Consider the following 26845-nt stretch of genomic DNA (forward strand, 5'->3'; position numbering starts at 1 on the left):
CAGGACCCGAGAGAGGGGGCAGCACCCAGAGGGCTCCCCGGCAGGACAGAGCCTGCAGCACGTGACCAAACACACCCCGTGGTGGCGACAGAGGCACAGGGCAGCCCGACGGAGCCGGGACTGGAGACTCGGCCGTCAACACGCTCCGCTCCACCAGGGACAGAGCGCGTCACAAAATCAAGCTCACGTGTGTAGACCGCGCCCAGCGGGCTTACCTTTTTGTCCTCCTTAGTCTTTCTAACTTGTCGATGGGGGCCGAAAAGGTTCTGCACCCCAAAGGCCTTCCTGGGCCAGTCCCTCTTCTGGGTGCTCAGCGGCGCCTGTGCCAAGCTGCCCTCCACCCGGTAGCGGTCCGCGGGAATCTTGCTCATGGGCGGGGGCAGCGTGCCGCAGTTGACGCTGGACCGCCCGTCGGTGGAGTCCGTGTACGACTCCTGGTCACTGGCGTGTCCGCACGGCCACTCCTGCAGGACGTGCACCGGAAGCCACCGCTGGCCATGGCCCGCGGCGCCCCTCTTGGAAGGGGGGACCGAGCTCCGCGAGGAGGCCGGGGGCAGCTCCACGTGAGCGGCGGGCCCTAGGTGCTTACCGAAGTCCCGGCACCTGTCCGCCTGCGGGGCGGCCTCGAACGGGGGGCCCCCCTCGGGGTCGAGGCAGAAGGCCCCGCCCCAGGGGGCGCCCCGGGGCTGGGAGCCCCTCCCGCCCGCGCCCTCCCAGCCGCCGCCGCTGCCGGGGCCGTGCCTGCCGGAGCCGGCACCCAGGTCGACCACCAGCACTCGGCTGCTCCTTTCCTCCTGGTGGAAGTTGCCGATGCCGCTGTCGCTGTTGCTGCTGGTGCTGGTGTTCTGGTGGGCGTCCGCGTCCCCGTCGGCAAAGGCCCGGGCCCGCACGCCCTCGATCAGCTCGCCCATGTCTCTGTACAGGACGGAGATGAACTGGAGGGCCGGCAGGCAGGATGCGGGGAACTCGAGGCAGCCGCCGGTGTCGGGGTCGGCCGTGCACTCCAGCCCAAACCGCCGAGCGATGCCCTGGTGGATCCTGTGATTGAACAGGTCTGGATCCACCATGAACACGTGGCAGGAAGTCCGCAAGGCGCCCTCGTCCTCGTGCGCCAGGCTCCCGTCGTCGCTCGTCTGCATGGTCACGAGCCCGAAGAGCCGCCGGTCGTCTGGGCACACGGCGCTGAAGGCCAGCTTCTCGGCCGGGTACTCGGCCAGGACGGCAGCCTGGTCGGTGCAGAGCCGCACGCGGTCGTGCAGGACCCTCATGGCCACCAGGGAGTGGATCTTCTGCTCCGCCCGCAGGCGCCGCAGGCAGCCACGGATGGCCTGTAAGCTGTCGGACTCCAGGTTGCAGCTCGTGGAAGGAAGTTCGATGGACCCCAAGTAGCCCACGACCATGGCCACGTTTAAAATACTCGCATCTAACGCAAAATCTTCGTGATTCTCGGGGCCGATACTGAAAACGGAATCGTCATTCATAACTTTTGATATTTCCTCCTTAGAAAGCAGGTTGGGATTCGGGTGATTTACGCTTTCACGTCCAAGGTCGAATCGCGCGGCAGCTGACTCCGAAAGGGATCTTTGTTTCAATTTCAAGGGCTCGGAACTGCTTGCACGGAGACTAGGATTTTCAAAGATCATATTGAAAATCCCACCAGACTGCATTTCTTCCACGACTCTCTCGGCTCTGTTTATACCTAACGCTTTCGAATCGAGTTTGGGCTTGAGCCAGCCTTTTCCTTCGTAAAATCCAACCTCTTCATCACTGGAACACGACTCCACGTGGCCGAGGCCCTCGCCAATCACCATGTGCAGGACACCAGAACATTTCCCGATTAATTTCACCACGTCCTCATGGGATGCTTTCTTCACGTTGATTTCGTTGACGGCAAATATCTGGTCTCCGGCCCGGAGGCCCACAAAGTCCGCGGGGCTCCCTCTCAGGACACAGCTGAGCACGCACGGCGCCTGGCCAGAGAGCGTGAAGCCGTACCCTGCCCGTCCTCTGGCCACCTCCACACTCCTCAGGCGAGGGGGCGCCAGCCCGTGAGGCGGACGCTGCACCGCGTCCCCTGCTCTATACATCTCGCCGGGCCTGCGACACCAGGGGCATAGCTCGTTAGTCCAGGGGCCGCGCTCAGGGAATGCCTGAGCCTACCGTGCTGCTTCTTGAAGTGACGCCCTGAGGGAGAGAACAGACGGCCTGTTATTAAACATCCCGTGTTCCCGTTGCTTACCGGTATCTCCTAAACATAAAAATGTAGCTCGTGACAAAAGCCACCACAGGAAGAGTCTCTGGTCACCACACAAATGTCTGAGTGAGAGAGAAGCAGCAGCCTGCACAGGGAACCTTCAGGTCAGCCTAAGAAACTTCCCACGAGCAGACAGCGTGTCTCCCGGAAGGGACGCCCGTCCAACCGTTCAGGGCTGAGGAACACAGGGCGGTGGCAGTGCCGCCTGCCCGGATGGGAAGTCCGAGGGCCGCCGCAGGGGAGGCTCCCAGCTCCTGCGCAGGCCCAGGCACCCCTCCCGGCCACCCCGACGGCGTCTTAACCGGAGGGGAGGAGCCAGAGCGAAAGGCAGCGCGGGCCACACACCTGGGGTAGAAAGGCACCTGGGTGACCTGGCCGACCCCCCGTTTGATCACAGCCCCTCCGTCACGACCAGTTCTCCCTCAGGGAAGAGTCAGCTTGTGTCTCTCATATCCCGCCACCTCCCTCGATTAATTGCCTTCGAACAAGATACCATGTGGGGGAAAATACGTCAGTCTGAAACCACCTCAGTCAACCACAGAGGCCACCGGACAGAACAGGTAAAACAACAAAAAAGCGAATAGGAACCTTAATCCTTCCAGGGGATGACTTCATCATTAAAAGTACTGGTTGTCACAGAAAACACCTGCGTCAGGGTCCCAGGCCCAGCCCAGACCTGATGCCCCACGAGGAGGACACACAGGACGCGGCACAGTCATGCTCACGGCTGGGATTTACCCCCGTGAAATCGAGGCACCATCGGCACAGGGTAAAGCGGGGGGGGGGGGGGGGGGGGGGGGGGGGGGGGGGGGGGGGGAGGCAAGTCCTGAGGAAGCAGGCACCAGCTGCCAGCATCCTCTCCCGGGGCGTCAGGTGGGGCGCGTTGTGACAACACGTGCGGGGTCTCGTCCGCCAGGGGAGCGCGTTAGAGACGGAGCTGGAGAACAGAAAGGTTTGCTCCGAGGCGGCCCCACGGGCGGACGTGGCGACACAGAGAACGTGGTGTGCGGGACGCGGGTTTGAATAAAATCATCCTGGGAGGTAAGAGTCACAAGAGAACACTTTATTTCTAAATTGCCATATCGCTTAATACCTAAGTGGCGATAAATTAATCATTTCAGGACTATGGACATCCAACTATTCGCTAGTCGTCACTAGAAACGCGTATATTAAAGTTGGCCAAGAATAGTGTCTTAGGGTCTCTCATTGGGCCTCTTTCTTCCAGGCCGAATGGTGCTCCCCCACCAGATATGCCCAACCCCCGACGCCCCCCTCCAGGAGCCGCCATCCAGGAGCTTATCCTGGATGATCCGGGCAGGCCCCAGGGTCACAGGGTCCTCACCAGAGGCAGGCAGGAGGCTCAGAGTCAGAGAGAGGCCGAGGCCAGAGCAGCAGGCTGTGAAGGCAGAGGAAGGGCCACAGAGTGCACAAACAGAGCGCCTCTAGAAGCCACAAAAGGCGAGGGGACAGACTCTCCCCTGCGGCCCCAGGACGAAGGGCCCTGCCCGCACTGTGACCGCAGCAGGTGACACTGATTTTGACCAGCCACCCCCAGAACTGAGGGAATAGAGGGAACAGAGTCGTGCCGCGGTCACTGTTCCGCAGCCACGGAGCCTGCGCTAAGGCAACCAGCCTGGTGCTGGGGGAGGGGGGCGCACAGGTGCAGGCGACAGCATGGGGGGGGGGCGTGACCCCTCCCAGGACAGGGGCCAGCGAGCCCCTCCTGCCCTCCTCGGTGACAGAAGACCTCCCGGCCACCCGTCTGTAATCCCTCCACACGCCAGAGTCGTGGCACTGAGACGTGACCCAGGGTGACGGTCCTCTTTGTGGCCTGCCCAGATATTTCTGGTCGACTCGCACTGTCGTGTCCCGCTAACTCCTTCTAATTCATCCAAGTCACGTCTCCGTGCCTGCAGCCACACTTTAGAAGCACAGCCTACACGTTAACTTTTCCCTAAACCGCATCAGCTCATAGTAGAACGAGCGGGGCAGACGGGGAAATCCAGAAGAAACCACAGGGCACAGTTTCCAACGCCCACGGGCATTTCTGCCATCTGGGCCACTCAGGTGCCTGTTCTGGGTCCCTTTCCTCCACCAGGAGATTCGGGGTTAGTGAGTCCAGCCGCCTGTTTTGACAAGGTCCCACCCCCACCCCACACACCTTCTGGGTGATTCTGACAGGTGGCAACACCCGGACGGGCTGCTGTGGGCTGAGGGCGTGTCCCCACTTCACAGGGTGTTGAAATGCTACCCCCTGGTGTCCTCGTAAAAGAGGAGAGAGGGACCTCGCCCCTCCCCCCGTGGTCCCTGCTCTCCGCCTCGTGACGACAGGAGAAGGTGACCATCCGGAACCAGGAAGTGTCCCCGCCACACACTGGCTCTGTGAGCACCTGGCCCTTGGTGACAAACAGGCTGTGGTTTAAGCTGCTCCGCACGCGGTGTCCTGCAGCAGGCCGAGTGGACAAAGACACCGTCCAGTCCAGCCTCCTCCTTGCACGGAAAAGGGGATCGAGGCCAGAAAGGAGCGACAGCTTCCCAGCAGCACAGACAGTAGGACACACGGTCCCCTTCTCACTGCGCCCACGACCAGGATCAGTCCCTCCGAGTGACAATGTCACTCCTTTACCGACTCATCCCTCAGACTGGAGGGACCTAGAAGTAAACACACACCGGCTGCCCGGATGCTTCCCCTCCTGCCCCCCGAGGTTGAGGTCGGGATACAACGGTCCCATGTGTGCCCAGCCCGGGCCGGCAGCGTCCCAGACCCAGAAGCCACAGACGGGCCGGGCCCTGAGCAGCCCACAGGCCCCAAGGAGGGAGGCGCGGGAAGAGGCAGACAGTCCCCAGACTGCGCTGTGTGCTCGGCGCCCGCAGGAGGACCGGCAGTCCCTCACCCCACGGCTCGGCCCCCACCCCTCCCCGTGCAGGGGGGCGTTTTGTGAGGACGGCGCCCCGGCTCGCCACGACTGCGCCACCAGAGTCACATTCGCGGTGCGACAGGCACGGAGCTGAGCACGGGGCCGAAAGGCCAAAGCCACACAGCACAGCACCCACGGTGCGCGGCGGCCGGAGAGAGACCGGGAACTACCGGGCGGGAGGAGCGGGGAGCTCGGGCACAGCGCCGGGCGCGGAGGAAGCGCTCGCGGTGGGGGGCCTTCCAGGGCTGTTCCCGGGACTTTACACGTAGCAACACGCGTGTCCGCAAGGCACGGCGCCCTGACGTGGGTACGACCGTTCCCACTTTGCAGATGAGCAAATGGACACACGGAAAAGCCGAGTAACTTCCTACGGCTGCACAGCTAGTGAGCGTCACCGGTGGATTTGAACCCAGCTCTCTCCGTCTCCACACAGAGGGGTCCCTAGAAGAGGCAGAAGCAGCCCTAGGGCTGGGACGGCAGGCGCTACCCATACGCACAGCCCCTCCAACGCCCGATCCCTCGATCCCTCCGCGGCGGGAGCCTGGCGGCACCACGCCACGCCCTCCGACTGGGACCCGGCCAGCAGACCCCGCCCCTCGTACCCTCCCCCTAAGCCACCTCCAGCCACCGAACACCACCAGGCGCCACCTCCCCGCAACGTGCACGGGGACCCGACGCATCCCCCGCGCAGTCACGCACCCCAGGACGCACGCTGACCGTCCCTGCATCCCGGCCTCACCCAGTCTGATCGCTCCTCGCGGCCCGCAGCCTGACCTCCGGAAAGCTCCCTAGAACCCAGGACACGCTCCCCGCCCTCCCCGAAACCTACACCAACCTGGGATCTGCCCTCCCGGGCACGGCAGGTCCCCAAAACGCCCGAGGACGAGCTGGTGGGGTCCTGGCTCACCAAGACCCCTCCAGGCCGTTAGCAGGCACCAACAACCAACGTCCCCGCTGACCTTTCACCCGTAAGGGGCCCTTCCCGTTGCCCCTGACCTGGCCCACCACCCGCCCGATGCCTGTGCACAGCGGGGGCTCCAGCGGGACTGTGGGTGGGACCTGGGCAAGGCCAGGACTGCCACGTGAGGGAACGGGCCCTTCCTTGGAGGACCCCACGGCTCAGGGACAAGGGCACTGGGAGGCGCCCGCGGACTCGCCGGCTGCACACCTGCGGCTCAGGTAGCGCCTCCAAGTGACCCGAGGGCACAGCACACGCGGCAGGGACCGGAGGGCAGTCTCGGCCCCCACCCGCTGTGCCCCACAAAATGGTGCCACCAGCTCCATGCCCCTGTCCCTCCTCCCTCCAGGACCCCTTTCCTCTCTAGCTTCAAAGTCCTCCTCTCGTGGGTGACCCTAAGGCCTAACAGCTGAGAGCCCTCCCCGCAGCTACGAACCCATTTCCCACACTCGGCCACCTACCACCTCACTCTGCCCGACAAACACGCCTTTTGCTAGAAACACCTCCTCCCCCTCCCCTACACCCCCCCTCCCCCTCCTCCCACTCCTCCTCTTTGGTCCCTGACTTCCACCTACCCCACCCCATCCATCTATGCACCTAGGACGGCACGCCTCCCCTGGGCCCAGGCCGCACCCCCCCACCCTACCTGCAGTCCACCAGCTGTGCCACCCCCAGCCTCCGCCATCCCTGAGCCTCCTCACCCCAAAGCCTCCTCCTCCTCACCCTGGCCAGCCCTCTCAGGGCCACCTGTGTCCCGCCGGCTCCTCTCCGACCGTGGCCTCACCCCTGCTCCCTGGTGACCCCTGCCCTTCCCCCTCGGCCTCCCGTCCACCGGGAAAGAGCCCGCTCAGATCCTCGTCCACGCTCACATCCTCCGCGCCCACCTGGGGACACCCCACCCCAAGGGAGCTGGCGGCGGGCTTTCTCCACAGCACGTGCTGTGCGGCCACCATTGCCCGGGGGGCCTGGGCCCCGCCCCGAAGTCATGCTCCTCAGCCCCTGAGGGGTCCTGCTCCGCTCATGAGCACCCAGACCCACCCATCTTCGGCCCCCTGCTGCTCTCCTTTGCAGGGAACAGACAAGTCCCGCCAGCCCAGCGGCCACGCGGCCGGTGTGCACAGCCTCCCCCCTCCCCCCCTGCGCACACCCTCCCACTTCGGGTTGGCTTCTCCGCCTAGGCCTCCCCCCCAGGCCCCCACTCTCTCAGGAAGCTGCCACGCCCACTGCCCTTCTCCCCTTCTCCCCTGGCGTGACGTGGCTCCCTCTCAAGTGGGCCACCGCACAGCTTCTCACAGTCCCCGAGCCCCCCTGAACTGGAGAGGAGGAAAGCTCTCGCCGGACTCACCTTCCCGCAGCGCCTCTCCTCCCCTCGCAGCGCCTCCAAGGCTCGCCCTCCTGGGGTCTCCGCACCCCGCCTCCCACCCTCGCCCTCCCTCTGCAAACGGGCCTCCGGCCCCTCGTGCCCGCAAACACGCTCGCCTGGCCACCAACGAGCCCAGGAGCCGCGTCCCACGGACTCTGCTGGGTCTGCATTCCCTGGCTTCTCAACAAACTCAACACGCTGCGCCTCTCTCTTCCGGGTCCTGCTCTGCTTGGCCTCGAGTGTGGGGGGTCCCAGCTCGCTCCCTCCACCCCGAGCGACTGGACCCCTCGAGGCCAGGGTCTCCCACATGCTGATCTCCCACCCACACCCTCCCGCAAGTCTGGGGGCACCTCAAACTTAACGGTCGAAACAAACTCTTCCTCAAAGCTGCTTCTGTCTCAGTGACCAGCCAGACACACGGGCAGAAGCGGACACAAGCGGGGTCCCAAAGAGACTCCCAGAACCCCAACCAGGACGCACACACATGCACAAAGAGGCGGCCTCAGGAAAAGGCTACCACAAACAGAAGAACAAGTGAACAGAGTCTACAAAACCCCAAACACAGGGCAGCCTCTAGAGGGAGCAGGCAGGCCAGGGGGACCAGGGGGACCAGGGGGACCAGGGGGACCAGGGGGACCAGGGGCAGGATCGATACAGAATAGGCTGGAGCAGGAAGCCGCCAAGGGGACAAGCGGGACTGGAGGGGAAGAAAACGTGGATAATTCGGTGATAAGTCTCTCTGTTCGTCTGTCGCTACATCACCCACAGAGGGCAGCCAGAAAGGGTTCCCCAGGTTGGTAGGGTGCATTTGGGTTGTAGGACTTAAATTGTACATTATGTGGAAAACAAAATTCTCTTCAGAGAATCTTGGAGACAGGTCCAGAGATGGGGGGCGGGGCATGGAAGTGATGGATGGATGGAGGGAATGGGGGGGGGGGGATAGATGGAGAGATGGATGGATGGATGGGTGGATGGATGGACAGATGGAGGACGGAGGGAAGGACAGATGGATGGGGAGGGAGGGGGGGTGGACAGATGGATGGGTGGGTGGGTGGGTGGATGGACAGACTGACTAAATTCATTAGTGGTAGTCAATGTTTACCCAATAAAACCTGGTTGGTTAGCTGGTCCAAAAATTAACGGACTCTTTTCCCGAGCTACAGACAAACGGGAACCTTCAAACAAAGTGGCCACCAAATGCTGCGCAGGGTAAGTGAAATGAGTCCCATCAAACTGTCAGAGAGGGGCGCCTGGGGGGCTCAGTCGGTTGAGCGTCCGACTTCGGCTCAGGTCACGATCTCGCCATTTAGGAGTTTGAGCCCCGCGTCGGGCTCTGTGCTGACGGCTCAGAGCCCGGAGCCTGCTTCGGATTCTGTGTCTCCCTCTCTCTGCCCCTCCCCCGCTCATACTCTGTGTCTCACTCTGTCTCTCAAAAAATGAATAAACGTTAAAAAAATAAAATAAAAACTTTCAGAGAGAGAAGACAGGTCTTGTATGAAGGAACAGAACCTGCCAGAAAACACCAGAGGACGGCAGAGCCCAGGGAGCTTCTGCGGCTCCCCACAGGCGGGCGGAAGAACAAACACGCGAGCGGGGAGAAGGCGGCTGACCGGCAGGCCCGGGTGTGGTGTCGCGGCAGGGTCACGGCGGCCGTGTCCCCACGCTGTGTCCACAGGGCGCCCGCGGCCTGGCCACGCTCCCCACGTGCGGCCGCCCCCTCCAGCACTCGTGCGAGCAGCCGAGCCGTAAACCCGTCCCCGAGACTTCAAACCTGTGGCAGCTCCACAAGGGAAGGGTGGCCTGTCCCAACACGTCTGTGAGCGCGACGGTCAACGAACGGCAAGGGAGGCGCCGAACGAGGCATTCTGTGTGTGAGTCTGCCCGTGGCGACGGCGGTCGCGATGAACTGCGTGTCCCTTGTCTGGGAGCAGCCTCCCGTTCGTGCCGTTTGTTGGACTCGCCGGGCGCGTGTCTTTTTATTCACCCGTGGCGCAAGCTCGAGCCGGCGCGGGGCTGCCTTGGGGGGGTCGGGCCGCTGCCCCCACGTCCGCGTCGGCAGAGGCGCGGACCGAACTCACCCGAGCCAGCCGGCCGGGTGCGCGGCGGGCGATGCTCCCAGAGGTCCCCACCGGCGTCCACGGCGCGGCCCTGACACGAAGAGCCCGAGAGACACCAGCAGTGCGCCGTCGACGAGCCCCCGGACGTCCTAGAGGGGTGGGCTCGCGCCCCCCACGGACCGGGCAAGGGAGATTTCCCGTGCCCTCCCTAAAAGACATCTTGGACTCGGGGGCGAAAGAAGGACACTCTTCTAAAACGGCTACTGGACGGCAGTGCCTTCCGCGTGTACAATCTCACGCTTTCCCCTAAACACCCGAGGCCCTACAACGGCTCTGCTGATACAACGGAGCAAGCTGGTGCCTGTCCGCATCCGTTCCACAAATACCGGGGACCCAGCCGGGCACCTGCACACCTGCCAGGCAGCACTGACGCACCGAGGACCCCTCGTGCCCTCGCACGCCCTCGTCAGCAGCAGGCGTGTCTGCAGCGGCCGTCCCACGCTCCGCTGTAGGTGGAGGGGCCGAGAGCGGCCTCCCCGGGTCAGGATGGGGAGCGGGGGCGCTCGGGGGGCTGTGCCCGGGAGCGACATCCGGGCCGCCGACCCACGCCTGGAGTCCGTCTACGTGGCGGGACTCGGGACTTGGAGCCGGCGCTGCCGTGGGAGGGTCTCGGGAGGAGTGTTCTGCACGTGGGGGGGACGGGGCTCACTGGGGCCGGAGGCTGGACAGTGACAGAGCCCCCTGCCGCCTCTCTGTGTTTGTGATACAAGTCGATGGCACCCTCCTAGTCGTCCCGCCCTCGGCAGTCCCTCCCCGTGGGATCCGGGCTGAACTTGGCGCCTCACCCCTAGTAAACAGGGCAGAAGGCAGGAGACGTCACTTCCTAGAGCACTACAGACACTGGTTTTTGTCTTCCTCAGCTTTCCCTCGCTCACGCCGAAGGAAGTCAGCTGCCGGGTCGCGAGCTGCCCTAAGAAGCAGCCCCCGCGGCAAAGAACGATGTCTCAGGCCGCCAGCCGGCGAGGTCACGAGGCCTGCCGGTAGCTGCGTCACGTCTTCCGGGGCCGCCGCCCCCACGAGAGCCGAGCCCGGATGCAGACCGTCCCCCGCTGCGGCCTGGCCACCACCGCGGGCACAGCCCCGGGACAAAGGACCCAACTAAGCCTCACAGTGCCGACCAGAGAAGCTGCGAGGTGAGAAACGCGGGTCGTCCTCTGCCGCCACGTGCCAGGGACTACCTGTTACGCAGCAGCGGTGACGAGCAAAACCGTGAACGATTTCACTTGACCTGCTCTCACTCCTACTATCGACACAGAGCAGCCTGCATTTGTTTCCGGGCAGCAACGCATGCTTAACGCTCCGAAATACGTTCCCTCAAACCTAATCTGTGATGTGCTGAGTCAGGAAATCGTACCGTGCACACCTGAGAGAAACGGACGACCGAGCGGAACACGCTGGCTGAGGGAAAGGGCCACCGGATGACTACCTCCCCGCTGGGACCTCGCAGGTCGCGCCAACGAGGAAAGCGAGGCTGCCCAGTCATGACTGAACACACTCGGCTAATTCCGCTTGGGCCCGTCGGCACGCCCCCGGCCGCCTCTCGCTTCGCTGTCAGCACGTGAGAGGCTGACCTCCCTTGAGGTTTTTCTACCGACAAAATTACTTACCTGGCCCTCAAAGAGTCTGTCTCGGTTCCTCGGTGGCCTCGTCCCCCAGTGTGACGCCAATCCAGCCTGGGGGGCAGCTCAGCAGCCACGGGGATGATTAGCGTGTGTGCTTGTTGACTGATTTATAGAAGGCTGAACAGAAGAGCACAACACAGAAAATGCTCCAGCTCGGCACTTTGTGATTACGCAGCCTTTGTGCGTGGGGCTTTTTTTAATGCCGGTTCCCGAGGTTTCAACGCTTCACGTCCAAAGAAACCAAGAGGCCAAGCCGCAGGGACCTCGGATCTGAGAGCGCGACTTGTCTGCCCTCCTGGCCGGGCTCCCCACTCCCCAGGAAGAGCCAGCCCCTCGCTAAGCAGCCCCCCCAGCCCCCCCCACCCCCGCGGGGATCAGCAGGGGAGACCAGAACTTACTCCAACAGCAAAGCAGCTCTCGGATCAGGAAACAGGGCGATTATAAGCAATCAGGAAAGAGGAGAAAGAAATAAGAAAAAGAGAGAAGAGCTTAAACCCTGGCAACTTGAAGGTCTCGTCTCTCGGAACACATCAGAAAAACGTATGTACAGTTACTACCCGCAGCCTAATAGCATTAGGAATTCCGAAAACACCGAAAATACCGTGGAGTCGAAGAAAGAGTTATGCTAATGTCATACTGACTACATAAAGAAAGCTTGAAACACTAGCCGGAAACTTCCCCAGCCTCCTCCTTCAGGAGAACTTTCGTGGCCCTGAGTGGGCGGTGGTGCGAGTGGGGGTGGGGGGGCGGCTGAGCCCCCCTCGGCCCCTGCTCCCCAGTCCTAGTCACGGGCCCCAGTCATGGCTCGGTGGCCGCACAGGGAGGCCCGCGACCACCGCAAGTGCCCAAAGCCCTCCAGACACAAGGGCCTGCGGGGACAGGATGGTGCCCAGCGGCACAGGTGTCTCCGGCCGGCTCCCGGTGTCCCACCTACAGGCCCCGGCCGGCTCCCAGCAGCAGTTCTAACCCAGCACTGGCCCTTTTCCTAGCGTGAGGAGGACAAAGTCTACATTCGGCAGAAAGACTATCATTTAAATTACAAAGGTCCGTTTTACTGGCTCAAAAACACTCATATATCTCCTGAGGGATTCTAATCTTTTGGGACATAAAGTTTACATCAAGCAAAATCTGTGGGCGAGCCCATCAAGAGGAGCAAACGTCACATGCTCTCTCATCTCAAAGAGAAATCAACACGTGAGACCTCGACCACTAGGGCAGTGCGCCCTGTCATACCGGGCTCACAGGGGCTCGGGGGTGGGGCAGTCTGCAGCCTGGGACGACACCAGGCATGGGCGTCCACATCCACAACCAGCGTCCCCCGAGCACACGCAGGGGCCCGGTCACTGGCCTGCCCCGCGGACTCTCCCCTGTCGTTCTGCACTCCCTCCGCCGTGCTGGACGGCACAAAGCTACTGAGGCGGGGGCGCCGCGACGTGACTTCCTTTATTCACGTCACATGAAGGACGTTTTCCACACAAGAAGGAGTTTAAGAAAGACCTCGATTACGGAAGGAAGCTCGGCAGAAGGGAGGCGAGCCAGACCCCCAGCGCCCCGCAGCAGCCCGCCGTCACCTGGCCTCCGGGGCAGAGCTCAGCCCCGCGCCTTCTCCCGCTCACTCGGCACCTGCCCTGAAGCCACCAGGCCCACCAGGCCCACCAGGGGCCGCCTCCACCTGCCCGCACCTTCCCTCGGGCTCATCTCCAACCACTAACGCTGGCCCGCTTCTCTGGGGACCCAGCCTGCCTGCCGAGGCCAGCCCAAACCGCAGTGTGCCTGGCGTGCAGGCCTGTGGTCACCGCCTCGGGACCGTCCCGCGCCTGCCTCACCCGTGGGCGCCTTCATTCGTTCGGCGGCTGCGGACCGGCTCCTTCGGCAGCACAGGAAGACCGTTGTCAACAGTGACAGTGACGGCCCCGCCTCCCTCCCGGTGCCAGCCGCTGCTGGCGGACGGCACGGCCACCCACGGAAGGTCAGGGGGACGCACGGGAGACCACGCAGCCCGACTCCTTCGGAGAATTCACTCCTCCCCATCCTTCACCGCTCCCCGGCTCAGCTCGGACCCCACTATCTCCTCCAATGCCCACCGACGCCCCAACTGTCCTGCGGACCGGCGGGCCCCACACGCCAGCCGCGTCTGCTGTCAGCCCAGGGGTGGCACTAGGTCACCTCCGACGTCCTTCTGAGGGAGCGGCACCCACACTCGGAGCATGTGTGGGCATCGGGACCCATCCGCGAGCAGGGCAACGCGGGGCCAGGCAGGATCCGGATCCACTCAGGGTCCACCTGCCAGAGGGGAGGACACACCGAGGCCGTGAACTTCAGAAGTCCTAACGGAGGGGAAGCGCCACGCCGACCAGGAGCTCAGAGGAGGGCCGGAAGCCGCAGCCCGCCCCCGCCCAGCCCCCACGGCCAGGACCCAGCAGGACCCAAAGGGCAGACTGAGGCCAACCTACCCCCGCAGCCAGCGGGCAGACCTCCCGGGAGCCCGGCTTGCTCTGGGCACCTGCCTGACCACTGCCGAGAGTCAGGAGCACGCCAAGCGGGAACTGCGACCCTCCGGGATCTGTAGCTGATGGGCCTGGGGGGCTATTCTCCATTCCAGAAACAAATTCTAGCTCAGTATCTTGAAATACGGGGGCTAAGCCATCTCGATTTTCCCTTCCTGTTGTTAATCGACTTTCTTTTTTTAAATATTTATTTATTTACTTATTTACTTTTAACGTTTTTTTATTTTTTGAAGGAGAGAGAGAGAGACAGAGCAGGAGCGGGGGAGGGGCACAGAGGGGGGAGACACAGAATCCAAAGCAGGCTTGGGGCACCTGGGGGGCTCAGGCAGTTAAGCCTCCTACTTCAGCTCAGGTCATGATCTCGCGGTCCATGAGTTTGAGCCCCACATCGGGTTCTGTGTTGACAGCTCGGAGCCTGGAGCCTGCTACGGATTCTGTGTCTCCCTCTCTCTCTGACCCTCCCCCACTCAGAAAAAAATAAACATCAAAAAAAAAAATTAGAAAAAAAAAAAAAAGAATCCAAAGGAGGTTACCAGGCTCCAGGCTGTCAGCACCGAGCCTGACACGGGGCTCAAACCCACAAACCACGAGATCGTGACCTGAGCCACCCAGGTGCCCCCTAACTTTCCTTTCTTATCTCTACTCAATATTTATTGTTTGTGGTTTTTCAACCCGGGCACAGCGGGACTACGGAGTTGTCGGCTTTAGCGAGTTAAACATACAGGACACCCGGTGAAATGTGAATTTCAGGTAAAAAATGAGTAACTTTTTAGTCTAAATATGTCCCAAATACCGCATGGTGTTTTGTCTGACAAATCTAGCCGAAGGGACGGAGGAGGGGGAGGCCCTCGTGGTGACTCAGTAGCCCTTGGTTCCTCTCTGCGGGAGCCCGGCCGTCTCCCATTACCTGCACCCGGACTGTCACCTCCGTTCCCGCCCCCTTCACCCTCCCCCTTCGCCCCCCCCCCTCCCCGCACCTCTCCCGACCCCTCACAGCCGCTTCCTTGGGCAGAGTGGACAGCGGCAGGCCAAGAACAGGAGGGGACGAGCCAACCCTGCGTCCACCTGCCCGCCGGCCCCCCTCACTCAATCCCCTGCCCTCGCCTGCCTCCTTGCCTCATCCCTGAACACCTACAAAAGGCTGAGAACGATTTTCCTCGTCAACAAATGGGCCTTATGTCAGGCCCCCCACGTGACATTCTCCTGCCCACATATAGTCTCGGCCATTCCCTACAGGAATCTGGAGGAACAGGCAGGGCTGACAGAAATCCTTCTGCTCTCCACATCTTTCTCTGTCACTCCCAGGAAGACAGGACAGGCCCCAAACACGCCCAGTCCCGGTGCCCACGTCAGCGTGGGGAAGGCTGGGTCCCGCCCACGGGGAGGCTGAGGGCAGAACCCCATTTGGAAGCAATGGAGGAGGGGTGACCAGAGGGGGTCGCGCGGGCAGGAGGCCCCGCCCCCTGGCGACCCCACCTGGCTCCTCACCTCCCAGGTCCTGGCAGGGCGTCGTGGGCTGATGGTGGCCCCAAGGACGTCAGGCCCTAATCCGCAGAACTTGGAAACGACCCCCTTTGGAAACAGGGTCTTTGCGGGCGGGCGGGCTTACGTTAAGGATTCTGAGACAGGAGATGCTTCTGGATGATCTGGGCGGGCCCCGGACGCCATCCCAAGTGTCCTTATGAGAGGGAGGCGGAGGGGAGGTCCGACGCAGGCCGGGGAGAGGTCACGTGAACACGGAGGCAGAGGCGGGGCGGTGCGGCCACAGCCCATGACCACCAGCGGCCCCCAGAAGAGCCCCGAAGGGAGCACAGCCCTGCCGCCACCTGGATGCGGACTCCTGGCCCCCAGAACGGCAAGAGAACAAATTCCTGCTACTTGGAGCCCCCGGTTTGTGGGGCTTTGTCACCACAGCCGCAGGAGACTACCACGACAGACGGGCGCAGGGAGCCCTCCTCCCCCTGGGCCCCGGCCGCCCGGGCCTCTCAGCGAGGAAGCCGACGGGCTGCTGAATGCTGAACCCCACAGAACCGGCTGTCACTCTGAATCTGGCTGGACACAGAATCTGGCTGGACTCCAGGCAACCAGGGACGCGGGGCCCTGGGGAGCGGGTGGTCTGGGCACCTGCCCAGTACCTTCCGGGGAACATGTGTCCCGGGCTCAGCTCCTCTGACCGCGTTCAGAGAGGAGCCACGGGGGCGCCTGGCAGCTCGGTCAGTGAAGTGTCCGGCTCTTGATTTCGGTTCAGGGCACGGTCTCATGGTTCGTGAGTTCGAGCCCCGCACTGGGCTCTCTGCCGTCAGCTCAGAGCCCACTTCGGATCCTCTGTTCCCCTCTCTCTGCACCCCACCCCGCCCCCTGCTCGTGCTCACTCACACTCTCTCTCTCTCTCTCTCTCTCTCTCAAAAATAAATGAACATTAAGAAAAAAAAAAAAAGACGTGCTCCACAAGGTCTGAGCCTCCCACCTGGGCACCTCCGGGGCACATCCACTCAGGCAACGACACCGCAAGCCCAGACGTGACGTCACTAACGGTCACCGACAAAAGTCCCCCACGTGAGACGCACACACGCTATCCTAGCTAATCCTCACAGGGGCCCCATCCTTCACCTTACCTTCGACGGAAACCGCGCACGGAAAGCATTTTGCCCCAGGTCTAACTAGACGGTGGGGTGGAGGACACGGTGCCTGAGCCAGTGGTCTGCGTCCTTCCGCTCCGGCCTCAGATGGAGCCCCACGCCCAGGCAACTCAAGCCGGGCCCCGGGGTCGCCAGCCCGAGAGGTCACAGAAGAGCCAGCCCTGGGCTTTACGATGTCCTGGGTTTGTTAAGGAAAAGCTTTTAGACTAGAGGCGCTCACTCCCTGGTTCCCGGATTCTCCTGACGAGAAACAAGTGAACCCAAAGATCGATGCCTGGCTACTCAGCAAAGCACAAGGAGGTCTAGCAGTGAAGCAAAGAGCCTCACGCGTTCTCCTATGCTGCTAAATCAAGTTCCAGCCGGTTACAAGATACGAAAGCCAACCATCTGAAGGCACCTGAGAACGTGAAAAGCAGGTGGAAAGCAGAGGGGTCGTCCCCTAAAAGAACGGGTTGCCCTGGGTAAGACACGCATTCATACAGACGGCTGGAACTCTGGTGGAAGGCAGCAAGCCTCCTAGCTTCACGGCCGAGAACAGAGTTTGGGCACAGCTGGAAGTGAGGGGGACACCTCAATGTCTCAGAAAGGAGGCAGCGTGGAAGACAGATAGCCCTGAGGTGGGTCTGTAAACTCAGCCCAGGCCCTCGGCCAGCCCCTGAGCTGCCCCAAGGAGCAGAAGCGAGGAGCTGGTAGGCCAAGTGCGTGAGGCAGAGACGAGAGCGGAGATCTCAGTTTGAGTCAAGACAAATTAACCTCCGGAACAAAACGCAAAACTCTCCAGAAACGAGAATCACCACAGTGGACCGTCCACAACGCTCAGCACATGATCAAGGATTACCCGATGTTCACAGAAACGGGAGGATGACCCACAGTCAAGAGAAAAACAAGTCCACAGAAATTGATCCTGAGAAACCCAGGGGTTGAAATTAGCAGATAAGACCTTAAGGCAGCTAATATAAAGTGAAAACTTTAATGCAAAATATGATCACAATAAACAGATGACATATCTCAGTAGAGAAACAGAAACTATAAATAAAAGTAGGCACCAGGCTGGCTTAGTCAGTACAGCATGCGGCTTGATCTCAGGGTCACGAGTTCAAGCCCCGCACTGGGTGTAAAGCTCACTTTAAAATTTAAAAAAAAATTTTTTTTGTAAAGCAAGTGGAAATTCTAGAAATAAAAACTACAGTAACTGAAATGTGGAAACTCACCAGATGGGATTAAGAACAAACTGGAGGCAGAAGGAGGGGTGAGTTAACTTGAAGACAGATTAATAGAAACTACCCAATATGAAAACTGACAAAAATGATTTTTAAAACGGACAGAGCCTGATGCCCAGTGGGACAACATCAAGCACCAACAATAAATGTAACAGGAACACCAAAAGGAGAGAATAAATGAGATAGAAAAAAATACTTGAGGAAACCATGAACGAATTTTCCCCAGACTTGGTGAAAAATTACAAACGTATAGATCCAAGAGGCTCAACAAAGCCAGGGCAGGATGAATACCAAGAAAACCGTCCCACGCATATCGCACTCAAGTGCTGAGAGATAGGGGTGTCGGGGGCTCCGTCAGTGAAGCGTCCAGCTTTTGGTTTTGGCTCGGGTCGCGATCTCATGGTTCACGGGTCCGAGCCCTGTGTCGGGCTCAGTGCTGACGGCACGGGGCCTGCTTGGGATTCTCTCTCCCTCTCAAAATAAATAAATAAACTTCGAAACACGAAACAAAACAGAAGCGCTGAAAGACAAAGACGAGAGCTGGAAAGCAGCATTGCCACCTAACACACGGGACGCCACGGCTATGACAGGGTTTCATACAAATGCAGCAGCCAGAAGACGCTGGCAACCTGGAATTCTACATCCGGCAAAGAGATCCTTTAACACTGAAGGAAAATAAAGGCATTTCAGATAAATGAAAACCAGGAGGATTTGTCACTGAACAGGCAAGAAATGCTAAAGCGTTTCAAGCGGAAGAGAAAGGATACCAGACGGAGACACAAATCTGCAGGAAGGAAGGAAGCACACCAGAAGCGGTGGACGTGTGAGTAAATATTTTAAAATATTGGTGTTTCCCTCTTAATTTCTTTTCCGATGTTTTTTTTACATTTATTTATTTTTTGAGAGACAGAGGCAGAGCACAAGTCGGGGAGGGACAGAGGGAGAGGGAGACACAGAGTCCGAAGCAGGCTCCAGGCTCCAAGCCGCCAGCACAGAGCCCGACGCGGGGCTCGAATTCACGAACTGTGAGATCGTGACCTGAGCTGAAGTCGGTCGCTTAACCGACTGAGCCACCCAGGCGCCCCCCCCCCTTAATTTTTTTCAAATACATGAGTTTTCAAAACAAAAATTATGGGGCACCTGGGTGACTCAGTCAGTTGAGCATCTGACTCTTGATTGCAGCTCAGGCCATGATCTCACAGTTCGTGAGTTCGAGCTGACAGCACAGAGCCTGCTTGGGCTTCCCTCTCTCTCTCTCTCTCTCTCTCTCCCTCTCTCAAAATAAATAAATTAAAAAAAATTTCAGGGTATTCCAAATAGGGGTGCCTCGGTGGCTCTGTCGGCTAAGCGTCCGACTCTTGCTCTCAGCTCAGGTCTTGAGCTCAGGGTCGTGAGTTCAAGCCTCATGTTGGGCTCTGCTCTGGGCGTGAACCCTACTTAAAAAAAAAAAGGAATATTCCCAATATTATTTATTCCCCACCCCCAAGTTGCTTTGGAGGAATTTGTGTTTATTATTTATCAGCTAATAAAAAAATTCTTCAATTTGGGGGAGGGATATTTAAACACTGAAAAATGTAAATGGATAAAACGTTCACATTCAAAAGCCAACACTGTCAAACTGGACACATGATCGGGACTCAACCGTAGGTTTTATAAGAAGCTGACTCTGAACACGAGGACACAAACAGGCTGAGCACAAAAGAACGGAAGAGGTGTGCCGTGCAAACAGTAAACGTGAGGAAGCTCGGAGGGCTGACTTAATATGAGGCTTCAAGCCCCATTCATCAGCACAATCATCCCCACAAACGTGTGCCAACTTAATAAAAGATTCACACACATGAACCAAGCGTGAAGGAGCAAAAAGCGGAAACGGACCAATGCAGTCGGTGTTGGGAGATGCTGAAAACCTTTCTCAGCAACTGGTGGAAACCCCCCGAGTCCCTCCCACCCAACATCAGTAATGACACAGGACATGTGAACACTACGTGATATTTCTACGCGCCCGGCAGTTTTAGGTGTTTGAGATCAGCCATGAATGCTATTGAGGAAGAAACCCTGGTCTCATGGAAGAGATGGTCTTATGGTCTTAGGAAAAATGGGGGGGGAGAAGGAAAAAAGAAAACCAGAATAAAAACTTGAAGTATGTTTACTATCTTCCAGAAAAGAAGGTCCTAAATCTCTGAACAAAGAACAAGATGATATTTTTTTTTTTTAAAGAAAAGGGAAACCAAAACAACTCTTGAAAACGGAAAAGGATAATGGCGATAAAGGGACTAACAGAGGGCTGGGAGACAATGGGACACAATCTCCCGAGAGCTGAGCAAACGTCTCCCAGATCAACAAGAGGAGAAAAGAGATCAGGGGATTAGCAGGTCAGCCAGGAGATCCCAATTCCAGATACACGGAGTTCCAGAAAGAACTCAAGATTGAAAGCAGGAAATTCTCACGGGAGTAACAGAAAAGTCAGTCCCCAGGCTGAAGGGCCCCACCCCGTGCCCGGCACAGCGGCACAGCGTTGAGAACAAGCACCATCATGGGCTAGTTCGGGGCACTGGGGGAGCAAGGGAAGCCCCCGTGAGCTTCCTGGGGCCAGATCACAGACGGGACAACTGAAGTCAGAACGGCACCCGTGATGGAAACGGAAGACCACGAAGCAACATCTTCAAAAACCGGAGAAAATAGGGGCACCTGGGTGGCTCAGTCGGTTGAGCGTCCGACTTTGGCTGAGGTCATGATCTCATGGTTCCTGGGTTCGAGCCCCACGTCGGGCTCTGTGCTGACAGCTGGGAGCCTGGAACCTGCTTCTGATTCTGTGTCTCCCTCTCTCTGCCCTTTCCCTGCTCACACTCTGCCTCTCTCTCTTCCTCCCTCTCAAAAATAAATAAACATTAAAAAAAACTTTTTTTAAAAACTGAGAAAATATTTTTCAGTATTTTCAATATTCTATACCCAGCTAAACCAAAAGTAACTGAGGAGTGAAGATATTTTCAGAACCAAAGATGAGAGTAATATCTACGTAATGTCCCTTAGCTATCCAGAATACCTCCTTCAGCAAAACGAGGAGTGAGCCCAGGCGGAGAGAGGGGTCCAGAGTGCGGGGACCGACACAGAGGGACAGTGGCACAGGGGACGCTGGGCGACAGCCGTGCAGGGGCCTTCCCGGGACCAGAACAGACTGGGGCAGGACGCGGGACCCCGGGAGAAGACGCCCCAACAGCAGGCGCCGCCACAATGGGGGTGTAAGGCAGGAGAGAGTTCTGGAATAGGCGGGTGGCAGGGCCGGGTGGGAAAGCTGCTGCACTCAGTGTCCTGGCCGGTCGGTGACAAACCATCCCTAGGGTCAGAGGTTTAACCAAAAGCTATGACTGTGGTGGGAGGTGGAGGGAGAGGAAGGGGTGGAGGGGCCTTGGGAGAGCAGAGGTTCCGCCGCACCTGTGGCAAAACGGAAAGCTCAGACGACACTGCAGGAGGCGTGGACGATCTGTCGTCTTGGCCCTTCGCCCAGCGTCCTGGAGGGGTGATCACGACCCAGGTTGAGGGACAGCAAGATGCAGAAAAAGGTGAGTAGCACGGTGTGTGTGTGCACGCGTGTCTGGGGGTGCCTCTGTGTCTGTGGGAAGGTGTCCGTGTGTGCCTCTGTGGGGATCTGTGTGCGTGTGTACCCCTCAGTATCTGCGTGGGTGTCTTGTGTCTGTGTGGAGGGATAGGTCTGTGCGTGTGCGTCCGTGTGTGGGTGCACATCTGCGTGTGCACATCTGCGTGTGTGCGTGTGTGTCTATCTAGAAATGACCGTGTGAACAGGAACACAGCCGGGGAAGGGTGTAGCTCAGGGGTCACCATGGTTAGAGGCTTGGGGACAGCCGAGCCACGGGATGGGAGACGGAAGACGGCCAGAAAGGACAAAGCACCTGTCGTCTGTGGGAAAAGCTCCGCCCGGTGCACAGGGACCAACGGATCAGGTGACCTTTTGAACGCGTGAAGCCGGAAATCACGGGTAAAAATCACATGCGCCTGTGTACAGAGAGCGCGTCTCAGGAGAGACTCCAGTTTTCATCAGACGGTCAAGGGAGCAGCGACCACGCCCCACCCCCCAAGCAGTAAGAACAAGTCGCCTGAGGCCGATCTTCTGCCCGGGCCACCGGCCCCACCCCAGAAGCTGTGTGACATGAAAGGCGGTCCTCCCAGACCCCGGGTGCGGAGCACGGCGGGGGGCTGGGCAGCGGTCCCGGGACTCAGGTCCCAGTTCCCGGACCCGGAACGCCACCGACAGGCAGCAGGGACTTGGAGGTGTGACAACGTGCAGGTGGCAGAGGCCCCGGGTCTGCAATGGCAGGGGCCCTTGTGGGAGGAAGGCAGGGAGCCGGGGAGCCGGGGACGCGGGGCCCAAGGACGGAGGACGGCCCCCAGAAGCTCAGAGGGGACGGACTGGGCTCTCCCGGAGCGAGGTGTCACCCAGTTTCGGCCCGGTGACACCCATCTCGGACTTCTGGCTTCCTATGCGGAAGCCCCGAAGTTTGTGGTGACTTGTTACAGCAGCCACAGGAAACTCTTTCAAGCGCTAATTCGAAAAAGCAATGTTTACAGGACTTCCACCAAGTCAAAGAAAAGGTAAAACGTAACAGGGCACCTGCTGCACCCACCGCCTGCCGCCCCGACACCCTGTTTTCTCCTGCGTCCTCACTGTCTGCCTGGCCCGGTTGGTTCTGACACAGATGGGGCGGGAGACCACACAGTCGCAAAGTGAACCCCTGTCGTCTTCCCTGGGAGGGTGGAAGGGACGGCCGCCAGCACGCCTGTCCCTCCCGTCCCTCCCGTCCCTCCCACGTGCGTCCTGCAGCCTCAACCAGCCTCCCCCCTGCCCCTCCCCCCCCACGCCCTCCGGCATCCACAGCCAGCGCCCAGTCCCGGCCCTACAGCCTCATCTGCTCCCCGGCCCTCCCTTCCCAGCAGCCTTCATTCTAGAAAGCGGGAGCGAGGCCTGCCCTTGACCCTGGGGCTGCCAGCACCGGCAGCTGCCCTCTCTCTGCCGCGCAGGCCTGCTCGGTGCCCCTCTCCTCACCCCGACCCACCCCACGACACAGCCACCAAGGCCGCCCCGCGCGTCCAGCCCAAGTCCACGGCCTTCCCTCTGGCCACCACGGCCTCCCTCGCCCCGCTGGTCCCCATGGCCCCAGAAGTGCCCACGTCCCTCACTGCCCGTCGGCCAGGGCCCTCGCTGTGGGCACCCAAGCACTGGGCCGTCCACCTGAGGAGCGTCCCTCAAGTCCGGGTCCCGCGCCGAGCCCTGCGTGCCTGCGGTCTCTGGTCGTCAAACCCACCGGGTGGGGTGGCATTTTTATGAAGTTCACACGGTGACAATTATGTTTCCACAGTAAAACTTTAACCACGCTCTACTCCCCCTCCCCTCCCCCACTGCCCGTTCCAGACGCCAGGACCCCTCCCCGTGCGCTTCACCCCACGGCCAGGGTGGGGGTGCTGCCCCCTCCGCTGCGCCCCTCCTCTCCGGAGCCGGCCCCCTGCGGGACCGCCGGCCTCCCGCGGGCCCCGCCCACAGCACACGGTGACCATCACTGACACGGGCGGCTCCCAGGGCCCCAGACAGACCCCTCATGACCAAGAGCGGCCTCCTGGCAGGCCACGTTCCCGAGCCACCCTCTAAGGGGAACTGAGGCACGAGTGGGCGGTCACCTGCCCAAGGCCTCATCCCAGGAAAGTGGCCGGGCGGGTGCCAGGCCAGGAGGCACACTCGGAAGCCCCTGTCTGCGCCCAACTCTGGGGCTGCTCTCCATCTACACCCCACAACCCTGGGGTTCTGTCTATACCCCACAACTCTGGGCCGCTCTGTCCGCACCCCACAACTCTGGGCCGCTCTGTCCGCACCCCACAACTCTGGGCCGCTCTGTCTGCACCCCACAACTCTGGGCCGCTCTGTCTACACCCCACAACTCTGGACCGCTCTGTCTACACCCCACAACTCTGGGCCACTCTGTCTACACCCCACAACTCTGGACCACTGTCTATACCCCACAACTCTGGGCCACTCTGTCTACATCCCACAACTCTGGACCGCTCTGTCTACACCCCAAAACTCTGGGCCACTCTGTCTACACCCCACAACTCTGGGCCGCTCTGTCCGCACCCAACAACTCTGGACCACTCTCTCTCTACATCCCACAACTCTGGGCCACTCTCTATACCCCACAACTCTGGGCCGCTCTGTCTACACCCTACAACTCTGGAGCACTCTCTGTCTATACCCCACAACTCTGGGCCACTCTGTCAACACCTCACAACTCTGGGCCACTCTGTCAACACCTCACAACTCTGGGCCGCTCTGTCCACACCCCACAACTCTGGGCTGCTCTCTGTCTACACCCCACAACTCTGGGCCGCTCTGTCCACACCCCACAACTCTGGGCCACTCTGTCCACACCCCACAACTCTGGGCTGCTCTCTGTCTACACCCCACAACTCTGGGCCGCTCTGTCCACACCCCACAACTCTGGGCCACTCTGTCCACACCCCACAACTCTGGGCTGCTCTCTGTCTACACCCCACAACTCTGGGCCGCTCTGTCCACACCCCACAACTCTGGGCCACTCTGTCCACACCCCACAACTCTGGGCCTCTCTGTCTACACCCCACAACTCTGGGCCGCTCTGTCCACACCCCACAACTCTGGGCCACTCTGTCCACACCCCACAACTCTGGGCTGCTCTCTGTCCACACCCCACAACTCTGGGCCGCTCTGTCCACACCCCACAACTCTGGACCGCTCTGTCAACAGCCCACAACTCTGGGCCGCTCTGTCTACACCCCACAACTCTGGGCCGCTCTGTCCACACCCCACAACTCTGGGCCGCTCTGTCCACACCCCACAACTCTGGGCCGCTCTGTCCACACCCCACAACTCTGGGCCGCTCTGTCCACACCCCACAACTCTGGGCCGCTCTGTCTACACCCCACAACTCTGGGCCGCTCTGTCTACACCCCACAACTCTGGACCGCTCTGTCCACACCCCACAACTCTGGGCCACTCTGTCTACACCCCACAACTCTGGGCCACTCTGTCCACACTCCACAACTCTGGGCTGCTCTCTGTCTACACCCCACAACTCTGGAGCACTCTCTGTCTCTACCCCACAACTCTGGGCCGCTCTGTCAACACCCCACAACTCTGGGCCGCTCTGTCCACACCCCACAACTCTGGGCCGCTCTGTCAACACCCCACAACTCTGGGCCACTCTGTCCACACCCCACAACTCTGGGCCACTCTGTCTCTACACCCCACAACTCTGGGCCACTATGTCTACACCCTACAACTCTGGGCCACTCTGTCCACACCCCAGAACTCTGGGCCACTCTGTCCACACCCTACAACTCTGGACCACTCTGTCCACACCCCACAACTCTGGGCCACTCTCTCTCTACACCCCACAACTCTGGGCCGCTCTGTCCACACCCCACAACTCTGGGCCACTCTGTCTACACCCCACAACTCTGGATCACTCTGTCCACACCCCACAACTCTGGATGACTGTCTATACCCCACAACTCTGGGCCACTCTGTCCACACTCCACAACTCTGGGCTGCTCTCTGTCTACACCCCACAACTCTGGAGCACTCTCTGTCTCTACCCCACAACTCTGGGCCGCTCTGTCAACACCCCACAACTCTGGGCCGCTCTGTCCACACCCCACAACTCTGGGCCGCTCTGTCAACACCCCACAACTCTGGGCCACTCTGTCCACACCCCACAACTCTGGGTCACTCTGTCTCTACACCCCACAACTCTGGGCCACTATGTCTACACCCTACAACTCTGGGCCACTCTGTCCACACCCCAGAACTCTGGGCCACTCTGTCCACACCCTACAACTCTGGACCACTCTGTCCACACCCCACAACTCTGGGCCACTCTCTCTCTACACCCCACAACTCTGGGCCGCTCTGTCCACACCCCACAACTCTGGGCCACTCTGTCTACACCCCACAACTCTGGATCACTCTGTCCACACCCCACAACTCTGGATGACTGTCTATACCCCACAACTCTGGGCCGCTCTGTCTGCACCCCACAACTCTGGAGCACTCTCTGTCTATACCCCACAACTCTGGACCGCTCTCTGTCTACACCCCACAACTCTGGACGACTCTCTGCACCCCGCAACTCTGGACCGCTCTGTCTACACCCCACAACTCTGGGCCACTCTCTCTCTATACCCCACAACTCTGGGCTGCTCTGTCCACACCCCACAACTCTGGGCCGCCCTGTCTACACCCCACAACCGGGAAACCCTCCCGGCCGCTGCACTGACGTTGCCACAGTTAATCGCTGGAGTTAGGGTCCCTGGAGACACCTCGACCCAAACAATGCGGCCGCCTGATGGGGGCGACCAGGAAACTCCAGACCGGACGCAGACACGGGCCCCCGGACTCCGGCCCAGGTCTGGGCGAGCGCGGTGGGCACGGCGGGCCCCGGTTCTCGGCCCATCCGCCGCCCCCCACCCCGACTCCGGCCCGGGACCCTCGGGTCCTGCCAAGGACCGGTCGGCCCCTCGGAGACCCCACAACCCAGGCTCCGGCGGGGTCCGCCCGCGCGGGCCCACGACAAAGTCCTCGGCGGAGGGCCCAGGAACAAAAGGAGAGCGGCGGGCGGCCGGGCGGCCCGGGGACGCGGGGACCCAGACGAGCGGGACGCCGGCCGCCCCCAGGACCCCTCGACCCTCGGCCTCGCTGGGCGGGGCCGGCGGCCGGGCCGCGGAGCGCGCGAGCGCGCGCCCAGAGAAGAAAGAAACGGAGGCGGGGCGACCCTGCGCCCGGCCCGCAACCTACCGGCCGCTCGCTCCGCCGGCCGCGATCCGCTCCGCCCGCGCGCGCAACGGTCGCTCCGCTGCCGCCGCCCGCCCGGGGGGCGGGAGCCCCGGTGGGCGGGGGGCGGAGGGGCGTGGTCTGCGCGGGGGCGGGGCGGGTGGAAGGCGTGGTCTCTAAGGACGTGGGCGGGTCCAAGACCGAGCCAGAATGCTTGGCCTGTGGGGCGGGGCCTCGGTGACGGGGCGGAGCCGCCAGGGGCGGGGCGGGCCTACGGGGGCGGAGTCTACAGGGGTGAGAGACTGGGCGCGCGGCCAGGCTTCCAGGGGACGAGGGTAGAAAGAAATGAGGGGCGGGGCCTCAGCCGGAGGCGGGGCCTGAGCGGCGGATATGGGGGGGCGGAGCCTCCGGACCCGGGACAAGACTTCCGCTGCC

General features: G+C 60.8%; 1 protein-coding gene across 6 annotated transcripts in view; it reads right to left on the bottom strand.

The window, feature by feature from the left end:
- The window catches only part of RGS12 (regulator of G protein signaling 12), a 120953-nt gene extending 94481 nt beyond the window's left edge, over positions 1 to 26472 (bottom strand). The window contains exons 1-3 of one of the 6 annotated variants that reach the window (XM_042937027.1): positions 11631 to 11935; positions 11218 to 11349; positions 216 to 2184 (exon numbers count right to left, since the gene is read on the bottom strand). In XM_042937027.1, coding sequence (XP_042792961.1) covers positions 216 to 2087 — 1872 coding nt within the window. In that variant the 5' untranslated portion in view covers positions 2088 to 2184; positions 11218 to 11349; positions 11631 to 11935. Of the gene's footprint in view, positions 1 to 215; positions 2185 to 11217; positions 11350 to 11630; positions 11941 to 26434 lie in introns of those variants that run through there. The other 5 variants (XM_042937029.1, XM_042937030.1, XM_042937031.1 and 2 more) reach the window with 5 other exon arrangements.
- Positions 26473 to 26845: the final 373 nt, after the last annotated feature.

The sequence above is a fragment of the Panthera leo genome, chromosome B1, assembly GCF_018350215.1.
Source record: "Panthera leo isolate Ple1 chromosome B1, P.leo_Ple1_pat1.1, whole genome shotgun sequence".
NCBI lineage: Eukaryota > Metazoa > Chordata > Mammalia > Carnivora > Felidae > Panthera > Panthera leo.